Source organism: Mytilus trossulus, chromosome 14 (assembly GCF_036588685.1).
Source record: "Mytilus trossulus isolate FHL-02 chromosome 14, PNRI_Mtr1.1.1.hap1, whole genome shotgun sequence".
NCBI lineage: Eukaryota > Metazoa > Mollusca > Bivalvia > Mytilida > Mytilidae > Mytilus > Mytilus trossulus.
In genome coordinates, this window is record NC_086386.1 from 12,279,517 (window position 1) to 12,304,367 (window position 24,851).

At 31.2% G+C, this 24,851-nt stretch overlaps 2 protein-coding genes across 4 annotated transcripts in view; one reads left to right on the top strand and one right to left on the bottom strand.

The window, feature by feature from the left end:
• Positions 1 to 281: 281 nt before the first annotated feature.
• Positions 282 to 3,812, bottom strand: LOC134696002 (NADH dehydrogenase [ubiquinone] 1 alpha subcomplex subunit 2-like). Its single transcript, XM_063557521.1, has 3 exons — positions 3,688 to 3,812; positions 988 to 1,094; positions 282 to 456 (listed from the first exon to the last, which is right to left on the bottom strand). Exons 1-3 carry the CDS (start codon positions 3,777 to 3,779, stop codon positions 368 to 370), a joined length of 288 nt encoding a protein of 95 aa, XP_063413591.1. The 5' UTR covers positions 3,780 to 3,812; the 3' UTR covers positions 282 to 367.
• A 194-nt stretch (positions 3,813 to 4,006) lies between these two features.
• Positions 4,007 to 24,851, top strand: part of LOC134697050 (serine/threonine-protein kinase Nek1-like) — a 46,622-nt gene continuing 25,777 nt past the window's right edge. For 2 of the 3 annotated variants that reach the window (XM_063559066.1, XM_063559067.1), the window contains exons 1-20: positions 4,007 to 4,331; positions 6,043 to 6,078; positions 7,304 to 7,364; positions 8,328 to 8,369; positions 8,903 to 8,958; positions 9,424 to 9,507; positions 10,260 to 10,327; positions 10,758 to 10,844; positions 11,394 to 11,448; positions 12,739 to 12,782; positions 13,048 to 13,128; positions 14,465 to 14,540; positions 15,552 to 15,690; positions 15,819 to 15,927; positions 16,399 to 16,456; positions 17,055 to 17,120; positions 17,680 to 17,724; positions 21,333 to 21,401; positions 22,541 to 22,597; positions 24,471 to 24,576. In XM_063559066.1, coding sequence (XP_063415136.1) covers positions 4,215 to 4,331; positions 6,043 to 6,078; positions 7,304 to 7,364; positions 8,328 to 8,369; positions 8,903 to 8,958; positions 9,424 to 9,507; positions 10,260 to 10,327; positions 10,758 to 10,844; positions 11,394 to 11,448; positions 12,739 to 12,782; positions 13,048 to 13,128; positions 14,465 to 14,540; positions 15,552 to 15,690; positions 15,819 to 15,927; positions 16,399 to 16,456; positions 17,055 to 17,120; positions 17,680 to 17,724; positions 21,333 to 21,401; positions 22,541 to 22,597; positions 24,471 to 24,576 — 1,456 coding nt within the window. In that variant the 5' untranslated portion in view covers positions 4,007 to 4,214. The remainder of the gene's footprint in view (positions 4,332 to 6,042; positions 6,079 to 7,303; positions 7,365 to 8,327; positions 8,370 to 8,902; positions 8,959 to 9,423; positions 9,508 to 10,259; positions 10,328 to 10,757; positions 10,845 to 11,393; positions 11,449 to 12,738; positions 12,783 to 13,047; positions 13,129 to 14,464; positions 14,541 to 15,551; positions 15,691 to 15,818; positions 15,928 to 16,398; positions 16,457 to 17,054; positions 17,121 to 17,679; positions 17,725 to 21,332; positions 21,402 to 22,540; positions 22,598 to 24,470; positions 24,577 to 24,851) is intronic. The other variant, XM_063559068.1, reaches the window with a different exon arrangement.

A 24,851-nucleotide genomic window follows, 5' to 3' on the forward strand; every position in this document is an offset into this window, starting at 1 on the left:
CAAGACTACAGATATTTCTATAGGTGTGCAGTACTGTGTTATTACTACTGTAAATTCAGAAATTAATGCGAGGTTTTTATTATTGCGAAAAATGCGACTGAGTTGTAAACACAATAATTTACACTCGCATTTTGATATATTTTATATGAATTTAACAGAATTTTTCTCAACAATCGTAAAAATTAAAATCGCATTTAAGTCTAAAATGACAAAATCGCAATACTAAATGCACGCAATAATTTCTGAATTTACAGTACTTTACAATGATTATTGCAACACAATGTAGTTTAAGATTTATTTTAAAGTCCTTTAAATCACATTTATGTACAATACTAGTCATTCACAAATAACCAGCTTGATATAAATATCAAGATCTCTGTGATAATGTTTTCAAAGCATCCAACACTTGGTCTTTTGTCATGTTTGATAATGGTAGGCTGTGTTCTTTTCCAAATTCTGTACAAAAAAAAATTATATTAGCATACATGTGCCATAATTGTAACAACATTTAACATAAGATAAACACATGCAAATAAAACATTTGTTTTATTCTTCTATGAAAATTTGTTATTTATATATATTACAACAATTGTTCTAAAATATGACATAACCATGTTAACAGAAATGTATAAAAGATTAATACAGTTTTCAGATGTTTCCAAATCTTTAAATGCACTACATGTACATTGAATAGAAAAAAATAAATGAGTTATCTCCCCTAATAAATCAATTTTCTTTCAATTTTTTATAAGTGTGTCCAAGTCATATTATCTACCCAAATACAAATTTTTGTGGGAAATAATTTCATTGCTATTGTGATAACTTAAAATTGCTTCAGAAGGTGTATTCAATTATTCAACATAGCAATTTTACATGTAAAAGTTTTTAAAATCTCAGGGGTGTAGTCTCTTTCGTTTTGCTTTTCAAATGACAATTTATTAATTCAATTTGTTTATTGAAGAAAACTAAAAAAAAATATGAACTAACCATATCTAGCATAGACTTTTGGTTGTACTCCACTGCATTCTCTAATTAAAATAGGAAATTTAGGGTTACTCTGCTTAACACCAACATAGTAATTCTCTATGAACTCTCTGAAATAAAAACATCATGAACATTAGAATATATACTTTGATTTTCCTGTCATTTGAAAGTTACTTCATCTTATTCAATGTTTTGAATAGCAATACATATTTTGTCACTGGACTTCAAGCAGTCAGGATTCTGTTATTCTGACAGTGGTTGTAGTTTATTGATGTGGTTCATATGAGTGGACTATCATTAGCATTAGGAAAAACTTAAATACCATTCTAGTGATGAATTTAAACTTCTTTAAATATCAACATTTTAGAATTTGAATTATTCGTCAACCATTGGTAAATCAAGACTTTTGATGGACTCATTAAGATGCAATAACAAGGCTTGGTTATTACAGGCATGTACATTGTAATGTATAAAATGAGACACTTGGGAATTACTGGGAAGCTTGCGCAGAACCTCATTACATGTTCTGATCATTATTTCTTACAATAAATATAAGTACATTGTGATAATATGTCTAAGAATTGAAGAGATGGAGAAAAGCTGTAATTACACCCTTTGTGATTACAGGCATATATTTTCTGTAATAACATAGGTGTACTATACATGATTGGCAAATCATAAACTGTTATATCTTTCTAAAGTTTAGTATACATATATATTAGACAATAATAATAGTATTTTAAAATACACAGGCACTCGTCCCAGAAAAAAATTTCCCTGTATACCCTTATATGACACAAGGTACTTAACCTGGCGATTAAAAAAAATGTCAGGCGGTGAACATCCTTGAGAAGGATTGATCCAACAACAAAAGTACTAAGGCATATTATACACCATTATGAAGATAAATCAATTGAAATTTACGGAATAACAACTTTTAGTGGGGTTGTCAGTTGAGAAATAGGCAATATATAACAGAATTTCGTCACCGCCTGACATTTTTCTCATTCGTGAGTTAAGTACCTTGTGTTATATAAAGGTATACAGGAATATATTTTTTCTGAGACGAGTGCCTGTGTATTAATACCAACAGAACTTGTATACAATTGAACAAAGTAAAGGATATATGATGCTTCTTTGAAACAAGTAACATACATACATTATCACGATGTTTTGATATTTTAGCCCACAAAAATAGCATGTATGTTTTTTTTCTTTAATTACTTATTCAAATAAAGGCAACAGTAGTATATCGCTGTTCAAAACTTTAAGTTAGACCCTTGACTGATGGGAAGCAATCATGGTCCTAGAATACTGCATTACAGAAAACATTTACAATGCAATACAAAGAATCAAAATTTTTTCTGACAGTCAAAGCGCCGTGCGATTACTTACACTGAACTGGGCCCCAAACAGTTACATCTCCGTAATAAGAAAAATAAAAGAAAATATTGAACAGCTTAGGCAAAAAAGACTCAATGTAATTGTATCATGGACACCAGGACATGCCAACATACAAATGTAGCTGGTAATGATGAGGCTGACATCCTTGCAAAAACAGTGGCAGAGGAAGAAAAAGAACTACCACCGGAAAATAACGTCATAACACTACAGGACGTCAAACAAGCGAACCCGGAAGGGGGCTAATGTGAGTGGGCGTGAATGGACCTGGATTCTTTCTAACCTAACCATAACCATGAATGACATCTTACTCTAAAGTATAGGGACCCTCGGCCTCAAAGCAAAAGAAGGCTGATTATGTCAATACTCAACGGAAGAATTTCACATTTGTGTTCTCTTTACCCTTTATTTTCTTTGCATGAATGTTAATGTTATTATGTCAAAGTAAGAACCAGGAAATACATGGCAGAGAAGATGGGAAATATCTGAGAGAGGCAGGGACCTTTATGAAAATAATACCAACTACAAAACACTCAATTATGTATGATTTCCCAACTAAAAGACAGTTCAGTATATTCGCCCAACTAAGAACTGGCTATACAGAACTGAATTACTACAAGAACCGAGTAGGTCAAACAAACGCCATAGAGTCATGCAACTGTGAAGCACCTGAAACGCCTCAACATTTCCTTCCTGAGTGTCCCTGCTATGAAAACAAACAAGAAGATATGCTACACCAAATATCCAAAGAGGTCGGGTCAGAAACTTGAATTTAGCTACTATGTTAACAAGACTGGGTGGCGAGAACACTGAAGAGACAAAAGCCAAATTACAAAAAGTGGCACATTACAATGATAGAACGGGCAGTTTTAATACTGCTGTTCCTCAATCCCAATCTTGACCAGCGCATACCAAATTTAAAGCACAGAGAAGAAAATACTTTGAGGAAAACGCACCAGAGAGGAAAACTGCACATTCAATGGGACAATGGGACAATTCATGCCAACAGGCAACAGGCCTTAAGATTGAGGATTGAGGAATCCCGTCACACTTGTTTCCCATGATTTAGAGTGTCTGAAACCTTGCTAGACCGGTATATGACTGGCCTTTCGATCAAAACATTTAAAGCCTAGTCATAGTATTAAGAACTTGTTCAATTACTTTAAAAAGAAGATATTTTTGTGAAGGTCACAATCTATTTTTCGTAAGTCTCTTTAAAGAAATGCAGTATTGCAAGTGAATTTGCAAGATGTGAGCTACTTATGTTATTCTTAGTATGAACTTATTATATAAGGTTCAAACCTGACGCCCTGACTTGCTGCAGATTTCTGACATAAATGAATTCTCAGCTCTTTTAAACTCTGTCCAAAGCGAAGTGCTTTAGCAGACGCCATTTTTGCTGGTTTGTAAAAATAAGATGAAATGGTGAAACGAACACAACTATTTTGGAAAGATTTTTTTATATTAACTAAGTCTTATGAGTATCAGAAACATTCAATAAATCAATTAATTGATATTGACAGCAATGCTGAACTATGAAAGAATACTTTTATTTGACACATATTACATTTTTATGTTCATTTTTTATTAAAATCTTAAATTTGCATTAACGAAACTATGGATGATTTTGTACACTTCCGCTGAAATTCCACTTTTACGAAATATAAGTTTACATCGTATATTTCAATAACTCACCAAGACATTTAAACCAAATTCAATTTAGTTTTAACATGCAGTTTTACTTTATTGTCCATCAGCATTTTTTAAATTAATCTCAAGAAAATCGAAAGTAATGAAAGAAAAATAAATTTATCAAAAAGTAAATAAACATGGAAAAATACACCAAAATCAAAAGTATAGGCGAAGGAGCATTTGGCAAAGCATTGCTAGTGAGGGATAAAAGTAATGGTCAGCAGTATGTTGTTAAAGAAATTCAAATGTTGAGGGTACAGTATAAATTTTAGCATGTTTAGTTCCAATCTCTAGATTCTTTTTATGAATGAGTTGTCCAAAAGTTCAAATGGTGTAAACAACTCTATTGAATTATTGGTTCTTACTTTGACATAATAACATTAACATTCATGCAAAGAAAATAAAGGGTAAAGAGAACACAAATGTGAAATTCTTCCGTTGAGTATTGACATAATCAGCCTTCTTTTGCTTTGAGGCCGAGGGTCCCTATACTTTAGAGTAAGATGTCATTCATGGTTATGGTTAGGTTAGAAAGAATCCAGGTCCATTCACGCCCACTCACATTAGCCCCCTTCCGGGTTCGCACCCAAAGTCTGTTCGCACTCTACACGTTACGCCCAAATATACTATGAATTATACAAAAAGTTTTGGAAAGTACAATGTATATGTATTGCTATAAATATTTAGCCATCATATTGTCATACTTGTCCAATCACACATGAGATCATTAAAAATAAAAATATTATATGATAATTCCTCAAGTTTTGTTCAAGAAAATAAAATTATTTGGTATATATATATATATATATAAGATACTAGATTTAATTTATTTTAGTGTCACATATTCATGATATTGATTGATATAATAAAGTACGCAATATACATGTCATTAGTTAAAACATTCAATCAATAGCCAGCCATAAAATTGACTTATGATCATGATGATACACTTTTAAAACTTCATATTTACATTAAATTCTTTTTTTTTTATTTACACTTAGTAACAATCACGTTGTCTGTTGAATAAAAAAGATAGATAAAAAATAATCTAGACGATTTAAAAAAGAAGAAAAAAATCTAATAATTCAACTAATTTTGACCTCCCTGTTTCTTATTACTTATACAAATTGGGTGTGAACGTGTAGGATGCGAACAGGTGAGGTGCGAAAGTATATTGGGCACGAACAGACCTGATACCAGTTAGGAGATTTATTAATTTAGGTTAGGTTTTAGGGTCAGAGCCAGTGTTAGGTTTAGGTATGGGTTAGGGTAAAGTTTGCTGTTAAGGATAGTATAGCTCTATCATTTTTGTCTATCATGCACCTTTAATCGCTGTTTGCCCTTAATTACTGGACATCACAAATTTAAAGGTTCCCATTTAATTTTGATGTCACTATAGATAATGTCTGAGACCACTGAAAAGTGATTGTTGTATGAGGTCTATTATGTCTATTGTTCAAGTAATGAAGTCTCACTGATTCCCAAATACTAAAGCGATATATATGTTCTATTACAAGTATAATCATGATTATTCTTGTAATTTATAAGATAATTTATTGTTATTGAGTATGTGCCAGTAAAATTATCGTAATTGGTAGAAAATTTACCATTGTATGATCATGCTAATTATTCTGTCAATAAAATTATTTTGGATGCACATTGTAATAACCATGATAACTTATAGCATGTATAGAAAACAGAGAGGTTTGTGATATACAGGTACATTCTATACTCATTTTACATTGAAGTTAAAAAGATCCTTAGATGGAAGCGGTCAAGATCATCTCATGTAAGCAAGTCTTCAAGACAATCACTGTTGTTGGCATGTAGTACATGTAAGGTTTTCCAGTGTAAAGTTGTACTTGGGTTAAAAGATTCTTTCTTCTGTTCTAAAATAAAAAGAACTGTCTGTTAAAGTTAAATTCATATATATATATATGTTAATAACTTTCTTTGTTTCCTCAGATGAAAGCAAAGGAAAGAGAAGATGCTAGAAAGGAGGTAACAATCTTTACCATGTTTACAAAAGTTGTTTGTCTCTATAAAAAAACATATTCATAAATCTTGAACATGTTAAATTCATTTATATCAGATATATGTCATATGTATATATATGGTCTGCCAAACATACAATTGATTTTTAAAATGTTCAGATATATACAGCTGCAGCTACAAGAATTGACAATAGCCAATGATAGCTATTCCCCCACTGTAGCCATTGGTAGCAAATGTTTTACCTTTGTCAGTCTGTCCACTGTCCTTTCTGTTCTATAACTTAAGTTTGCCTCAATAATATACACAATGCTGATTACCACAGATCATGTTTGCATTTTGGTGATGTCACTTTTACTTTTCTAGAGTTATGGTCCTTTACAAATAGAAAATAAAGCCTGCTAATTAAATAAGTGCCTCAATAAAATAGTACAAATCGTATACACAATGCTTATTTCCACAATACACAGATCAAGTTTGAATTAGGCCTTTATTAGGGTGATGTCACTTTAACCTTCTAGAGTTATGCCCCTTCACAAATGAAAAAAAATCAGAATTTTTCGTTTCATTTCTCTAACTTAAGTTTGCCTCAACCAAATGTTAGGAAAGTTATGCACAATGCTCATTACCACAAAACTCAGATAAAGTAGGAATTTGGGTTGTGTCACTTTTACTGAACTTAAGGTGGTACCTAACACTACAGGGAGATAACTCTGTAAAGTCAGCTAAACGTTTTAATTACGTTGTGTTGAAAAGAGATTATTAAGCTTCTCAATTATCAAAATTGCTGTTTGTCAAACTACTATATAACCAGTGTATTTTTTCTGACAAAACGGTTGGTTCAAAATTCTTGATTTTGTTATACTTTTATACTTTGACAAAGTTTTATGAAAATTAAACGAGCAAAATTAATTTTAGTGAAAGTGTTGGGTACCACCTTAAGTTATGTCCTTTTATAAAGTTATATGAAAACATTCTCCAGTTTATTTAGTATATACAGATATATGGAACTCTTATACAATTTTTATGATTTATTGTTATTTTCATATGATATATATAAATTTAATTAATTACTTGAATTCAAAAATTTTGAATATTTATTGATGTGTTTGTTGATCAATGAACAAAAGATGAGGTATTCACTCATGCTAATTCATGTGTTCATTTATATGATGTTTATTTTGACACTTACGTAAACATATCTCAGTTTAACTATTTTTGAAATTGATTACAGGTTTCAGTACTGGCTCAGTTACATCACCCAAATATTTGTCGATACAGAGAATCTTTTGAAGGTAAGATTATTTAATTTTATCTGTATGGCATTTTTGAGATATTTTTATCAGTACATTATATTCAAAACTGGAATAATCTGCTGTATCTTTTATCTTTTTCTGAAAAAATGTTTATAAAGGGGTGTGAATGTTTATAGTATAACTAATCGCCGTATTTGAATATAAAAAAATAAGACAAGGCATGACCGAATGACGCATGGATTAAACGAATGCGCAGCACTAGTTTATTCCATAGCGGCGTTCAGTCACAAGTTTTTTTATATTCAAATACGGCGATTAGGTATACTTTTGATTACATTGTCAAATTGCTTTTTTGATGAAATTAATGTAGAAAATGTAAGGAGCTATATGTTTTTCCTACGCGTGTTTTGTTTTGACGTTATTGACGTCTTGACAACGCCTATTAATGTATGACGTCAGAGAGTGAAATAACCACGCTTATTTCACATGTGAAATTATTGGTTTTTATCTAACTGGGAAATCAATGTAATTTATTGCAACCAATGTAATAAATATATTTATCATTACAATACATATTGTGATATTCATGGATATGTTCAAATAGGTCTAGGTTTTAATGTTCAGCTGATTTGTATTTGTCATGAACAATTAATAAGTGGGGTTATTGTTTCTCATTGTAGTAATAACTTATATTCAATAACATATTGCTGCAATGTTTTCTTTATTTTTATTTATCAGAAAAAGCGTATTTACATATTGTAATACTGTAAATACAGAAATTATTGCGAGGTTTTTATTATTGCGAATAATGCAACTGAGTTGTAAATGCAATAATTAAAACTCGCATTTTGTAATATTTTAACTGAATTAAGCATGACTTTTCTCAAAATCGTAAAAATTAAAATCGCATGCAACTGTCAAATGACAAAATCGCAATAATAAATGCACGCAATAATTTCTGAATTTACAGTACACTATTTCATTTGTATTTTTCTTTTTCAGAAAAGGGGTATTTACATATTGTTATGGACTTTTGTGAGAAAGGTATGTTTTACTGAAGCTTGTGAAGTATAATAAGTATTTGTGTATGTTCATGATATGATGGAATTTTACATCTAGTTGTTTCTGCAAACATGTGAACAACTCATTTGTTCAAAGAACATGTTGCGCTTATTTAGTGTTCTTCTGCAATGTCATGCGACCAGTGTTATAAAAATGAATTATACATGTATAACAGTACCATTTTGAAATAACTTAATTACCTTTCCCAAAAATGTAGTGTGAGAGCATGTGGATTTCTCCTGTTAGCATGCCAGAAATTAATAAGTTTTGACTAAAGATTGGTTTTAATGAAACCAATACGGATTATGGTGAACTTTATTGATAATATTCATAATGGCATTCTTATAGAATATTTATTATTTTAAAATTTAAGGCAATTTGATTGAAAATTATTATCAGCTGTGAGCAACAATCATAACAATAACTACAGGCGAAAAAAACATCCTATCCAATATTGTTCTGCAATTGAGTTGTGATTTGAAATTTTATTTTTATGGTTGACTTTCCATTTTTAGGTGACCTTTATCATAAGATCAGTAGCCAGAGAGGCATCCTTTTCCCTGAAGACCAGGTGAGATAATGTTTAAGTTATTATTCACAGTAAAATATGAATAAGGGTTTGTGCATGATTCTCATTGAATGTAATTATAATAATGTATAAACAGATAAGGGATTTAAGAAGAATAGAGGATGTAGATGGGCAAACTTTCATAATTTTTATTTTTTGGAATTGTTATATTGGTGTCTAATTGAAAATGTTCTCATGATAATATTGATTCAGTTGGAATAGAAAAATAAATATTTGAGATCATGATTTGGAAGAATGACAAATTCATTAAGATTTAAAGGACGCTGATAGAAATTATAAGTGTACCATGCAAAAATGTTAAACTATAACAAACCAAAGTCACACAATTTCCGAACAAACTCTTTTAAAGGCCAAATTGACTATGTCACTGCAATGCTTTACATCTTCTCCATATCCATGTGTGTTAATGAAGAGTCTTAATTCTGTATTATCTCTGATGCATTATAGGTAATGGATTGGTTTGTACAGATATCACTCGCCATAAAGTATGTCCATGACAGGAAAATTCTTCATAGAGATATCAAGACACAGGTAACTATATAAAACTTCCATGAAATGTCCAAAGTCAATACACCTTTAACTATAAAGGAGACATCAGAAGAATTAACTTATCTTACAAATAAATTGAAGTAAGTACAGAACATGCATATAGTAATTGTAAAGGGACATAATTCGTATGGGTTATTTCCCATTTAGCCAAAAAATCAACTGAAAAATTACTAATTTAGACAAAAAAACAATTTAAACTATTGCCTATTATAAGAACATTATACTCATAAGTCCATATCTTAAATTAAATATATGGTGTTTCTCCATGCATCTCAGCTATACACATTTTGAATGTTGAATATTAAACCACACACAAAATTCAGTATAAACAATGCCAGTGCACCACATATTTAAAACAGCTTGTAAAATTGTTACTGAGTAAATCAACTTATTACATGTATATATATATACTATCAATAATCTAACTTCTGACTTATTTGAAATCCTCAATAAAAATATTCTACAATTGCCTGAATAAATGTTTAAACAATGCATTTATAATTAAAATTTTGAATCGCTGAATGGGTAACAAGTTGTATATGAAGATAAGAAGATCTGGTACAATTGCCAATAAGACATCTCTCCATCAGAGACCAAACAATATTTAGGTTAACAAATACAGGCTACTTAAGTCTGTTCAAATACAAACTACAATGAATAAGACTATTAGGTAGGAGGTTTGTTAGATGAGATATATTTTCTAAATTGATGTTTGATATTTTTTTCTATCACAGAATATATTTTTGACAGCAAGTGGACTTGTTCAGCTTGGAGATTTTGGAATTGCTAAAGTTCTAGGAAGGTAAAATGAATTGAATCAGCTGTGAACACAACTTGTTGTCTATCTATTTGTTTAAAAATCATTTCTAGTTCTCATATTCTTGTTCTTTAGCTGTAAATGTTCTGCTTGCTTGATTGATTAGTTGATTGTAGTTATCATGTTATGTAATGCCGTTTTGCCAGCTTGAACTTTAAGCAGACGAAAACTTTAAAATAGCTTTTTATAAATTTTTCTGCTGCCAGATTGGTGAATAAGTGATAACAAATATAAGTATTCTCGAGATTTTATGTCATATTGTCTGGAATTTAAACTTTCAAGTAAGCTGGTAAGATTATATTTATAAAAATGGATGAATGGAGACAAGTACTTGTTTCAGTTTGTCCTATTGATGTAAAACTTGGAACTTGAAATAATCTCACTTAATATATAACTAATTTTGTTATATTTATAGCACTGTAGAATTAGCCAGGACATGTATAGGAACACCATATTATCTGTCACCTGAAATCTGCGAAAACAGGCCATATAATAATAAAAGGTAAGTTTGTGAAAACAGAACATATAATGATAAAAGGTAAGTTTGTGAAAACAGGCCATATAATAATAAAAGGTAAGTTTGTGAAAACAGACCATATAATGATAAAAGGTAAGTTTGTGAAAACAGACCATATAATAATAAAAGGTAAGATTGTGAAAACAGACCACATTATGATAAAAAGTGAGATTCTAAGAAGCCATTTATTGTCCTGAATACTTGCCACTGGACCTTATGCAACAACCAACGAATTGTGCATCGGAATTTGATTGTATTTCAGTTTTGACATCTATTGTTTGAATGTTAAACATTTGATGATAGCCAGATTCTTACAGAATTTTCTTGACCTGTAAAAAAGCTGGAACAAAAACAGGATTTTCTTATGGAATTAGTATACATGTAGTAACTTGCATCCTTGTTGGTGTTGATTTATCATCAATCATACAAATCTTTGAAAATATTGGATGAACACTTGTTTCTTTTCTAAACTGATTAGCTAATAAACAGTTGAAAATAGTAATTATTTTGATGTTTTTTTATTTATATTTGTAGTGATGTCTGGTCACTTGGTTGTGTTTTATATGAAATAGCAACATTAAAGCATGCAGTAAGTATTGGTTATGTTATTATCAGGAAGACTTTTTTTCTCACCTTTCTTGTATTCCATTGATATAAGGAGGTTCTGAAAGGCACCTTTCATCATATTTAAAAATATTTAAAGAAATAAAGTTGAGAATGGAAATGGGATATATGTCCAAGAGACAACAACCTGACCAAAGAGCAGATAACAGCCAATATAAAAAAGAAGATGTGGTATGATTGCCAATGAGACAACTATCCACAAAAGACCAAAATGGCACAAACATTAACAACTATAGGTCACCGTACGGCCTTCAACAATGAGCAAAGCCCATACCGCATATAAGGCCCCGATAAGACCATGTAAAACAATTCAAACGAGAAAACTAACGGCCTTATTTAGGCAAAAAAAATGAATGAAAAAACAAATATGTAACACATAAACAAACGACAACACTGAATTACAGGCTCCTGACTTGGGACAGGCACATGCATAAATAATGTGGCGGGGTTAAACATGTAAGCGGGATCCCAACCCTCCCCCTTACCTGGGACACTGGTATAACAGTACAACATAAGAACCAACTATAACAATCAGTTGAAAAAGGCTTAACTCATCAGATAGACAAAAAATACAAGTGGACGTGGCTGGGTACTTATACATCCAGACACAAAAAGACACAATTAACAGATTAACAGCCAAGGCCATCAATGGGTCTTCAACACAGTGTGAAGATCCAGCACCCAGGGTGTACCTTAGTTGTCCCCTAAACAAAAATGGGTACAAGTTCAGTAAAAATGGGCGTCATACTTAACTCCATAACATAAATTAACTGTAAATTAAAAAACATACTAGACCAACAAAGTCCAGAGGCTCCTGACTTGGGACAGGCACACAATATTGACAGAGTTAAACCTGTTTTGTGAGATCTCAACCCTCCCTTACCGGTATATCTCTAGCTTATTAAGAATAAAGAAACACAGCAATACATACGGTAAAACTCAGTTTAAAAGAAGTCAAATGTCAGAATAAGTTACAAAAGAAACTAAGCAAGATGACAATTATATATGAACAAATGACTACTAGCAGTTTAACTGAAATGCAAGCTCCAGACCTCAATTAAACTGATTGAAAGATAATGTTTTCACAATAAGACTGATTGCAGTGCTTGATTTATAAGTGCATACAGCATTAATTGTGCATCACTAAAAACCATTATGAAATAAAAAGAATTGAAAAAAAGTTGGATTATAATCTAATGCAGGGATATCAATATTTAGAAAGAGGTCACAATTTAACTTGTTTTTACTTTTTCAGTTTGAAGCTGGAAATATGAAAAATCTTGTATTAAAAATTATAAGGTAAGTATAGCTGCATGTTATTAAAAAAGAAAATTTCTAAGTTTAAAAGTTGTTAAATAAATATACAAAGTTCTGAAATATTTGAATGAAAACTATTATCCATATCTAAATCAAACATATTGATAATAATGTGAATGCTTTATCTCTTACATTTGATGTTTTTTTGGCTGAAAAGTATTTGTATTGTCCAATGAGAATATATTTTACAAAATTGTTTGATATTTAAAAACTATTTATATGTATTTTTTTACTTTTTCTTTTGTAGAGGTTCATATCCACCAATATCACCAAAGTACAGTTATGATTTACGAGGGCTGATAGCTAAATTATTCAAAAGAACACCAAAGTATGAATTTTATAATAGAGTAGATAAGATAAAAAGTTATAGATGCAGATATTAATGCATGATGAAGTTGATTAAAATTTGTTTCCAATTTGAGAATTTTAATATTTAATATAGAAATATCTGTTCATGTCCAAAATGATATAATGATAGATAGGTACATTGTCGTGAAACATCATATCTATTCTAAAAAACATTTCCCTATAAAACACTGGTTTCATCTTGCAATTTCATATTAACAGAAGCAATATACCAGAATAAAATATACAGAGTTCACGAAAATGTTTTTTGACACGTGGGTCATGGGACAGACAAAGCAAGATTATTTGTCAGTTTTAGCCAGTCCTAAAAAAACTGTCAATTTCATCCTGAAATAAAATTAATAACATTATTTATCAAAAAATAACTTTATTATTATAAGCTTTATTCTTTGCAACCACATTTACAGGCAATTCAACAATAAAGGACCAGTTCAGGTCTTCTGATTGTTCTTATTTAAAGTCATCTTCACTATCCATTTCATCATCTGAATCGCTTTCTCTGTTGTAACAGTATTTGTTGGCTTCATTGAAGGGTTCAATCAGTGAATGTTTGCCAGAGATGGCACCATGAACAAATTTAATAGGCCATATGTAGGTAAATCACAGCTTTGGTTTGTTTATAATAAATTTGTAAACCCATACTGGAAATTGGCAGCCAGCGGGTACATCTGAAGACCATGATTGTAATTACATATTGGAAATAGTTGCGGTACATCTTATACATGTTATACATTATACCGATCTATGCACTGCAACATCGTTTTTTTTATGTTGGTCATTGGGACCAGCACTAGCCTTCAAAATACTGGTCTGTGCCTCATTTTGACCAACAGGACCAAAGATTTTTGCGAACTCTGTTTTTAAGTTAATATATAACTTCCTTGTGAAAGGATAGAGAGTTGCATGATGTATAGTTATTGATGCATATATGTAATATTGCACTTTTACAGAACTTTGAATATAAATGAATGGAAATGTGAGTCTCTTTGTCAGGATTACATCAATGACACAGTCACTTAACATATCTACAAGTTGACATACATAGACTTAACAATAGACATGTTATATGTCAAGCTTAATAGTTTTATATCATACCTAATACCATAAAATAAATTAAAAAACTAACAATTTATGAAGTTTTGATTTTTTGATACAAAATCTCCAAAGAATTTTTTCTTGGTGAATGGTATTATACTTTGAAATGATATATGCCTGACACAAAAGTGTAAATGAAACAACAAAATCTTTGTTATATTTGATTTATTTGATGTTTATGTATATAATTTTCTATTTTCCAGAGACAGACCGTCTGTAAATTCTGTATTAAAGATGCCATTTGTTCAAAGAAGAGTCCCCAAATTCTTAACAGATGACGTAAGTACAAAAAGTATCACTTATAATTATGATAGATGCAATGAATGAAAAATGTCATTATTTGCAACTTTTGATCCGTCACAAATGATATTCATACTTTATAGCATTACATTATACACTAGTTTATTTTCAAATTTAATTTAAATATAAGATTTTCAATTCCACAACTTTGCTGTAATTAGATCGTTCTAAATATGCATGACATGTTTGCATTTGGACAGTGAGCAAACAAAACTATGATATGGATTTAAATCACAGATTAAAAGGATATAGACAAAACCAACTTAATAAGCTGAGGCTGCACTTTCTCATTAGGTCTTAAACAACTGTAGATTCATTATTATCGCTATTTTGTGCATGTTTCCTTCGATCTTTTTTTGTGATAATTTTCATATCATGCTTCTCGCTTGAGATGGAAAATTATCGCTAGAAACTAAGGAGGCCACGTGGCGTTGCTAACAAAATTGACATTGAAATTGACAACGTCGTCATAGGTAAAATAGCGATAAACAGATTATCATTGGTCATCTCAACTCGATTGCTTTTCTGTTCCAGCTCAAGTTAGAAAATCAATCTCGTTGAGATAATCAACGATAATCAATAATTATTAGTGGGTAACAATTTTTATGGATTTTGTTGGTTAGGATAACAAAAATTTAAATGGCCAATGAAATACAAATCTTCAATACACTTGTTGGCAGACTTTGCAAAACCATGAAATCAAATATCCACTAAAATTATGTTCTCTTTCAATCCATGAAAATTGGTACCCACGAAAAAGACATAAATTCACAGTAGTTGCATTCAGTTGAAATTTTAAAGCAACTTTGTTACGATCTCCAATGATTATTTACTCAAGATGAATAGTAATTGTAGAAATATTCATACAGGTCTGATAAAAATATTGTGGATTTTTTCAAAATATGCAGTAAAACACCAAATTTAACGTGCATCATTGACATTCATACCCATATCCTTATTTCAATTTTACCTGTTGGTTCCATTTTACAGCAAATAGCAGATGAATTCAGTCATACTATCATGCATGGTCACAAACTGGGGCACAAAGTTAGACCAGCTCCCAGTCCTAGTCCTGCCTCCAGACCTCCATCAGCTAACAGACCACCATCAGCCAATAGACCTCCATCAGGTAAATAATTAAAAGCCTTCACATATGCCTTTTTTGGTTTTAATATGTTGTTTTCAGATTGATATATCCCCTATTTCACCTTTTATGAATTATTCAGTTGATTTTCATTATTTTTTGTGTTTTTACAGCTGGTATTAAACGACCTCTTCCTGCTAGACCTACCCCTGCTGCTGCTCCTAAGAAATATAATCCAGCTAATATATATGGTGCTCCAATAGCTAGGAAATCTAATGAAAGGTTGGTTATAAAACTGCCATAATTTGTTGCATGAAAAGCCAATACAATCAAGCTAGTTCATACAGGGTTGAACCTCTGCGGACATATCCAACTGCACTCAGCAAAGCAATTTATTGGCTTTTTGGCGTCAAATTGGTTTATAAATTTTTATTGTGATTCATCCGAGATCTTATTTAATTTACAGTTACTGTTATTTTTTTTGGAAAAAATAAGTGATTCTTCAAAATCAATCGATTTTTATACCCCTGTCATAGCTGAGGGGGGCATTAAGTTTTACCCATGTCCATCTGTACTTTCGTAAATCCCAAAATTGGGTTCTGTTCTCTAACTTTAGTTCGCTTCAATGAAATGTTATAAAATTTATACGCAATGATTATTATCGCAAGACACTGATCAAGTCTTAGATTAGGTAGCTGATATGTCCATGCACTAAGCTCAGTCTATTAATGTTATGCTTTGTTTTGATGATAGATCACAAGACAGGAGAAGACCTGGAAGTGGGAGTGGTCAAAGGCCTCAAAACAGTCAGGTAACAAGGGTTTTTACACTATACATCAATATCAATGAAATGTTTTAATCACAGAAATATAAGTGAACCAATAATGGTATAATAGTAGACTCCACCTATTCAAATATTGGCAGAACAAATATATTGACTATAGTGATATTGTTTTAAAACATCAAACACATCTGATAGATATAAGAAGATGCAGTATGTGAGCCAATTTTACCATCCAAGTCACAATTTATAAAAAGTAAACCATGGTTATAGGTCAGAGTATGACTTTCAACACAAAGTCTTGGCTCACAGAGAACAGCAAGCTATAAAGGGCCCCATAGTAATTAGGGTAAAATAATCCAAACAGGAAAACTAGCGGTCTAATCTAAAAATAAAGGAGAAACACTTATGAACCACATCATGACAGAAGCTATCAAACCAGTATGTTAGATGTAAAAAGTAAAATCACAAAAATACTGAACTCAGAGGGAAATCTAATCAGAAAGTCCATAATCACATAGTAAAATCAAATGACAAAACACAATCTACTAACACATTCATTGATTCGCTTGTTTGACATCAGAAAATTTTAATCATTTATAAGAATATTAGAACTTTTTTTCAATAGGACCTGCTTAAGAAAAAGAATGAATTTATAGAAAAAGAAAAGAAAAGAAGGGACGAAATACAAAAGGTTTGAATTGTATTTTATATGTTGTTTTTGTTAATGAACTCATAAAAATAGGACATCAGTTCTTAGTGTTGTAGATAAATCTTCGCATTTTTTTAAAAGAAACATCAAATGCATATTCTGAAATAATAATTTCATCTGGTAGAAATGAAATTCACAGTGAAATGATTTCTCATATCTATTATTTTGACTACTGTGTTTTTCAATACCATGCTGTCAACAGAATGCTTAAATGTTTTTTTTTTTATATTTTTCTAATAAGTGGTTTGGTTAATAAAAACTTGTGACAAATATGACCAATCACTTTACTGAATCAAAACACATTAGATGCATATGTTATATTGAGGTTTTGAAATAGTTATCAAAGGTACCAGGATTATAATTTAGTACGCCAGACACGCATTTCGTCTACATAAGACTCATCAGTGATGCTCATATCAAAATATTTATAAAGCCAAACTAGTACAAAGTTAAAAAGTATTGAAGATCCAAAATTCCAAAAAGTTGTGCCAAATATGACTAATGTAATCTATGCCTAAAAATAATAACTTTCTTTGTATAGGCAGCAATTGAGAAGAAACACAGGGATCTTATTGAGAAACAGAAGGTATTCATGGTATTCTTTTAGAATCTTTTTAGTATAGTTATAATAAGTTTTTTGAAGTGGATATACAAAATATCTGAGTCAACAATCAAACAACACAGAGTACAGTGTTCTAGAATATTTCAGGACAACTCGTCCATATTGATTCTTCAGAAAAAGTACATTTTATTTAAAAGATTAAAAAAAATCTCTTCAGAATTTATATATATATCTATCATCTTCAAGATGGCAACAAACTAGACTTGACAATTTATTCTCATGAATGGTATTTTTTACTAAGCATGATTAAGCGAAATATGATCTGAGATAGTAAAGTCAATTATTTGAAAGTTAATTCCATTATTATTTCACTCTTAAGATGTAACTTATGCATAATTTTTAGGCAGTTAAGCTGCCTTATGCGAGCACCCTGGCTTTGTTTTTTACCCTAAAAATGCTGAAATATGTGCCATTGTTATTATCTAGCTGGATATTGTGTTATTTATAACTTATTGGACAGTTTTTTCATACTTTTAGTTCTGGTTTACAAAATATATGACCAGAAAAACCTTAAATGATCGTTGATTTTCCCAAAAGTTTTGAAGTTGCACATAGGAAGTAGAACACATTAAGAATCCTTATGTAGTTTATTATCCCCTGAGCTTTTGGCTACGATGTCAAAGAACAAATGTATGAAATATGTTATCGCCGAAAATCTCTGAAGACAAGTAGTTTAAATTTCCCAAATGGCAGAAGTCGTAGGAATATTGCTTGTCATCAATACGTAGTCAACTACGTCAGTAGTCTTAAAATAAGTTCAACTGTTCACGCTGTTGGCGGCAATTTTGAACTAGATGATGAAATTTTCATATCTTTTCAATTTGGACGCAGGCGTTCAAATTAGCGGTTGTTCGAGATCTGCGACCTCCCACTTCAGTCGGACTTTCTACTTGATTTCTAGCTACGCCCGACAGACCTTGAAAGAAAATGAAATAACTTTGCAAACATTTTTACCAAAGTCTCCTAATAGATCGATCTCAACTTATTTTCATCATTATTTTTCATGACAGAGATGTTCTTTTGTTCAATCGCTAGCTTTAGACAGAAAATCGCCGACAAATATTGTGTAAATTCGACTAAAATCGTATCTTATTGACAAAACGACATTGTAAACACAATAAAATGGCTGCCGTGAAACAAATATCGGATCCAATTCCGGAAGCGGATAAGGGAAATTCCGGGTTTGGCGGTCAACTACAAAAATCCATACATGTGACAAAAATACATCTATGCATAGTAAATGAATACAAACACTAGAATTGAAATGCAAAAGAAAAATGTTAAAGAAAGAAACAGCAGAAAATATTTTATACAGACAATCAAAATTATACTTTTTGACAAATTTCATGTCAAAATTTATTACAATGTGACAGAATGGAACAGTATACCTAACAATATATATGTTCCTGGTGACAGTATAAATTTTCTTTATCAGTGATAAATGTTGGTCATGCATGTTAGATGCTTTTAAAGTTAAACATATTACTGCAATTTCAAGAAGTATTTTTTCTGAGATTTTTTCTTCTCAATTTTGATGGGTCAGATAAAATAGCTGGAAGTTTCTTATATATAAATGAAGATGTTTGTATGATTGCCAATGAGACAACCGTCCTCAAGAGACCAAAATGACACAGACATAAACAAGTACAGGTCATCGTACCGCCTTCAATAATGAGCAAAGCCCTTTACCGCATAGTCAGCTATAAAAGGCCCCGATAATACAATGTAAAACAATTCAAACAAGAAAACTTACGGCCTTATTTATATAAAAAAAAAATAACTAAAAACAAATATGTAACACATAAACAAACAACAACCACTTAATTACAGGCTTCAGACTTGGCACAGACACAACTAGTGCAACTATATAATATGACACCTCAATGTAAGCAAATCATATGATATATAGGTGGAGTCCATTGGGCCACTCTACCCCTTCTGTTTGATAACATTGAAACTTATGAGATCCCCACCCCTCGACCATATAAATTCATGTATGAGACTAAATAACTAATCAAATGAAATATAGGGGAATTCCCTAGGGTCACCCCACCCCTCATGTTTTAGAACTTAGAAACAGTCGAGATCCCAACCCCTTAACCATATTTATTCATGTATGGAACAATATATATAATAAAATGAAATATGGGGGAGTCCCTGGGGGTCACCCCACCCCTCCTGTTTGAGAACTTGGTTATGATTGAGATCCCTACCCCTAAACCATAAAACTTCATGTTTTGGACAATATAACAAATCAAATGAAATATGTAGGTGGAGTTCTTGGGGGTCATCCAAACCCTTCTATTTGAAAACTTGAAAACGGATCGAGATCCCCACCCTAAACCATATATATTCATATATGGGACAATATAACAAATCATATGAAATATAGGTGAAGTTTGTGGGGTCATGCTTCCCCTACTGTCTGAAAACGGTCGAGATCCCTAATCTTAAACCATATATATTCATATAAAAAAGAAGATGTGGTATGATTGCCAATGAGACAACTACCCACAAAAAGACCAAATTGACACACACATTAACAACTATAGGTCACCATACGGCCTTCAACAATGAGCAAAGCCCATACTGCATAGTCAGCTATAAAAGGCCCCAATAAGACAATGTAAAACAATTCAAACGAGAAAACTAACGGCCTTATTTATATAAAAAAAAATGAAAGAAAAACAAATATGTAACACCTAAACAAACGACAACCACTGAATTACAGGCTCCTGACTTGGGACAGGCACATACATAAATAATGTGGCGGGTTAAACATGTTAGCGGAATCCCAGACCTCCCTCTAACCTAAGACAGTGGTATAGTAGTACAACATAAGAACAAACTATAAAAATCGGTTGAAAAAGGCTTTACTCATCAGATAGACAAAAAATACAAGTGGACGTGGCCGGGTACTTATACATCCCGACACAAAAAGACACAATGAACATGTATGGGACAATACTAGTATTACAAATCAAAAGAATTATAAGGGGGTCCCTAGGGTCACTGTACACCCTCATGTTTGAGAACTTGGTAACGATAAAAATCCCCACCCCTAAAACATATATTCATGTATGGGACAATATAACAAATCATATGAAATAAAGGTGGTCATGTGCGTTGCTATTGAAAACCTTGATAAAATATGAATTATTTTAATTTCCCTCAATGATAAATTAATTAATTGAACATAAATGTACAATTACATATGAATGTTTAATGTTTGTTCTTTTAAATCTTTAAAAAAAGCTGAAGCAACATTGCCACAGTTTTCATAATTATGTTTGCCTTGGTTTTTGGTTAACTGCCTACAGTGCTTACAGCGCTTTGATTTTGATAAATGCACTCATGATCAAGAATCATTGTGAAGGGTTAAAAGATATACATTTTATCAAATACAATGGCCAAAATAGAGATCCTTGTCTCACAAAAGAATGATATTAAATTAAAACTTAACAATGGTTTGAGGATGTATACTATTTAAAGAAATTAATTCATGTGAATAGTTATCATTATTCATATATGCTTGATTCAATAGTTAGATCTTATTTTTATTTCATTAACAGGCAAATAGAATGAACAAAGCTCGTGAAGAAGGATGGAAGCAAGTTCTAGGATACTCTGATGATAGCCAGGTATTTATTATTGTTTTGATGAACATGTTATATTTAGCTTGGTAGAGTAGTGATCTACAGATATGTATAATCAATACAGCAGGCTCTAGGAAGAAAAAAATGTGTATAGTGTTTTTTATTGACAAGGAATTGTAGTTCAGCTACTTTTTATGCCCCACCTACGATAGTAGAGGGGCATTATGTTTTCTGGTCTGTGCGTCCGTTCGTTCATCCGTTCGTCCGTCTGTGCGTCTGTCTGTGCGTCCGTTCGTCCCGCTTCAGGTTAAAGTTTTTGGTCGAGGTAGTTTTTGATGAACTTGAAGTCCAATCAACTTGAAACTTAGTACACATGTTCCCTATGACATGATATTTCTAATTTTAATTCCAAATTAAAGTTCTGACCCCAATTTTCACGGTCCACTGAACACAGAAAATGATAGTGCGAGTGGGGCATCCGTGTACTATGGACACATTCTTGTTCAACTTTTATTTGAATTATTGGGTTGATATTAAATGGTGCTAAGGACTCAAGTGTATTCAACCACATAAAATGGAGGAAAATGTTTTTTGATGGTGGCTTTAATTCTTATAATTATTGATATTTTAGGACATCGTTTCTAACAATTTAGTTGCTATATATTTGCAATTTTACAAGAGTTACTCCCCTCAAACAGCATTTTGATCAACAGGCTTCTTCATTTGTATCTTTAAAGGGAGAAAAAATATTCTTTTGTATTCTTATCATGTCTGAAATATCATTGAAAGCCAAGGTGTTTGAATACATTAAGGTGGTACCCAACACTTTTACTAAAATTAATTTGGCTCGTTTAATTTTCCTAAAATTTGGACAATGTATTTACCTTGACCCTGTAACAAAAATATAAAAATTTTGAAAATTTTGAACCAACAGTTTTGTCAGAAAATTACACTGATTATATAGCAGTTTGACAAACACCAATTTTGATCATTGAAAAGTCTAATATTTCCTTTACAACACAAAGTAATTGAAACCTTAAGCTGACTTTACAGAGTTATCTCCCTGTAGTGTAAGGTACCACCTTAAGATGCTATATCAAATAGCTGTAAAAGAGCTTAGGAATACCTAAGTTTTGTACATCAGACTGTACAGTAAATGTAATATTATTTTGTAATTATTTCAGAATAGCAAAGACAGCAGTGAAGGAAATCAGGGACAGATTAAATGGCCAGCACAGAAGGTAGATATTGTTTAGTTTGTATGTACAGGAGTGGACCAAGGGTATGAGGAAAGGGACTGTGAAAATACTGCTGAGCATAGTGTTTTTTCTTTTTATGATTGTATGACAAAATAGGAAACAAAATCTTATGTAAGGAGGCGTGCACTCTCTATACTCTCTGAAACTACCATTGTAGTCCAGTCAAACTAAGATTTAACTCAAACTAATTGCAACAGAAAATGTTTTAGTTCTAATCTATAGCATTATGACCTTTATATATGCAGAAACAAGTCCCATAAAATCTAACTTGGGGAAAACTTAAAATCAACATTTTAAATTTCCTATGGAAATAAACATTGGAAGGGGAGATAACTCTTACAAAAAGAGTCTTTTTTGGTCATTGTTTTGATGTTTTTCATGAAATTTATGTAAAGTATGATACTTTGATAGGGTTATAAGTTTGTATTTGACTAAATTATATAATCTTCTAGCCATTAAATGTACAAAACCAAATTGATCTGGGTAGTTTTATTTTCTTCATGCATTTTTCATTAAAGAAATTACAAATTTGGAGCTTTGTAACTATTATGAAAAAATAATGTGTCAATTTGGTATTGTATTATATTTTTTCAGCAACTTACCCATCTAAAGAAACTTGAAACCACAAAAAGAAGAATACATGCTTAATTTTTTTTACTTAATTTGAGATTCTTTACCTTGACATGTTCAATAAATGGTCAACTAATGAATGATGAAATCTAGATTATAGCTTGATAAAAGATATGGAAACACCTATAGAGTTGTTTGTTATACTCTAAAGACCGCTAAAATATCAAGAATCAATACATTATGATGAATAGAAGCGATAAAGTTATGATTTTGTATCAATTTTTATTGATATTTCTGCCTTTTTGCAAGAGTTATCTCCCTTTTCAATGCAAATCTCCTTAGGAATTTTAAATGGTGTTTTTTTAAGTCTTCCTCAAGTTAGATTTTATGGGTTTTTTTTCTGTGTATATTTGGGGTATAATGCTAAAGATTAAAACTTAAAAATCTTCTGTTGCAATTACTTACAAGGTTAGGGTCAAATTTATGCTAGATTGACTGGACTATTGATATGTAGTTTGACATGATAATACAACAATTTTAATAGTGTTGTTTGTCTTATAATACTCCTATTCATAAACATAGATAAGTCTTAAGATTTAGGGATCTTGAAATGAACTTGGTAATTTCAATATATACTCTTACAAACTAACATTCAAATAATTATTGTGAATTTTTACTTATAAAATATAAATAAAGAAATTAATGTGATGTATTAACTATTCCTAGCATTGAAACAGGATAGGTTTCACCAAAGTATAAGCTCACATTTTAGATTTCAAGAACATTTATTTGCATTAGCATTTTTCTGAAACAGAATTCACATTTTTGTTGATTGTTCCCCTTATGTGATAATATAAGCACACTAAAGTATACTACAAACATCATACAATTCTTGGAAATTGTACTTTATCTTTAATGTCAGTTATTGAAAAGTTACAAACAATTGAATTGTTGATATGTTTTATGCCCCATTTATGTGCATTATATTTTCTGGTCTGTGCGTCTGTTCATCAGTCAGTTCGTTCGTCTGTTTGTTTTCCGTTTGTATTGCTTCAGGTTAAAGTTTTTGGTCGAGGTAGTTTATGATAAAGTTGAAATCCAATCAACTTGAAAATTAGTACACATGTTCCCTATGATATGATCTTTCTTATTTTAATCCCAAATAATAGATTTCCCCATATTTTCAAGGTCCAATGAACATAGAAAGTGATAGTGTGGATGGGGCATCCGTGTACTATGGACACATTCTTGTTATATAAAGATTTCATTTAACTTTGTTTTTCAGCCGGCAGCACAGTATAACCAGCCAAATAATAGAGGTGATTATGCTGATTATCATGCTTACTTAGATAAGTTAGAGAGAGACAGAAATAACAGACAAAACGCTCCAGGTATTTAGATATACCTACAGATTTAAATGTTGTATATCCCACTCAGCCTTTCACAATCTGTTACTGAGACCTTGTATAAAGTCAGCACGCTCTTCCTGTTCCTTGAAGCATCAGTCATGTGATTCATTTTACTTACTTTGTGGGTACAAATTTTCATGGATCTATAAAAAAAATGGTTCAACAAATTCACAAACAAAATTATAGGGGCAAGTATCAAAGAAAACATTATTTTTCCTCAATTAACAAAAAATCCTTTAATGACAAACGATAAAACT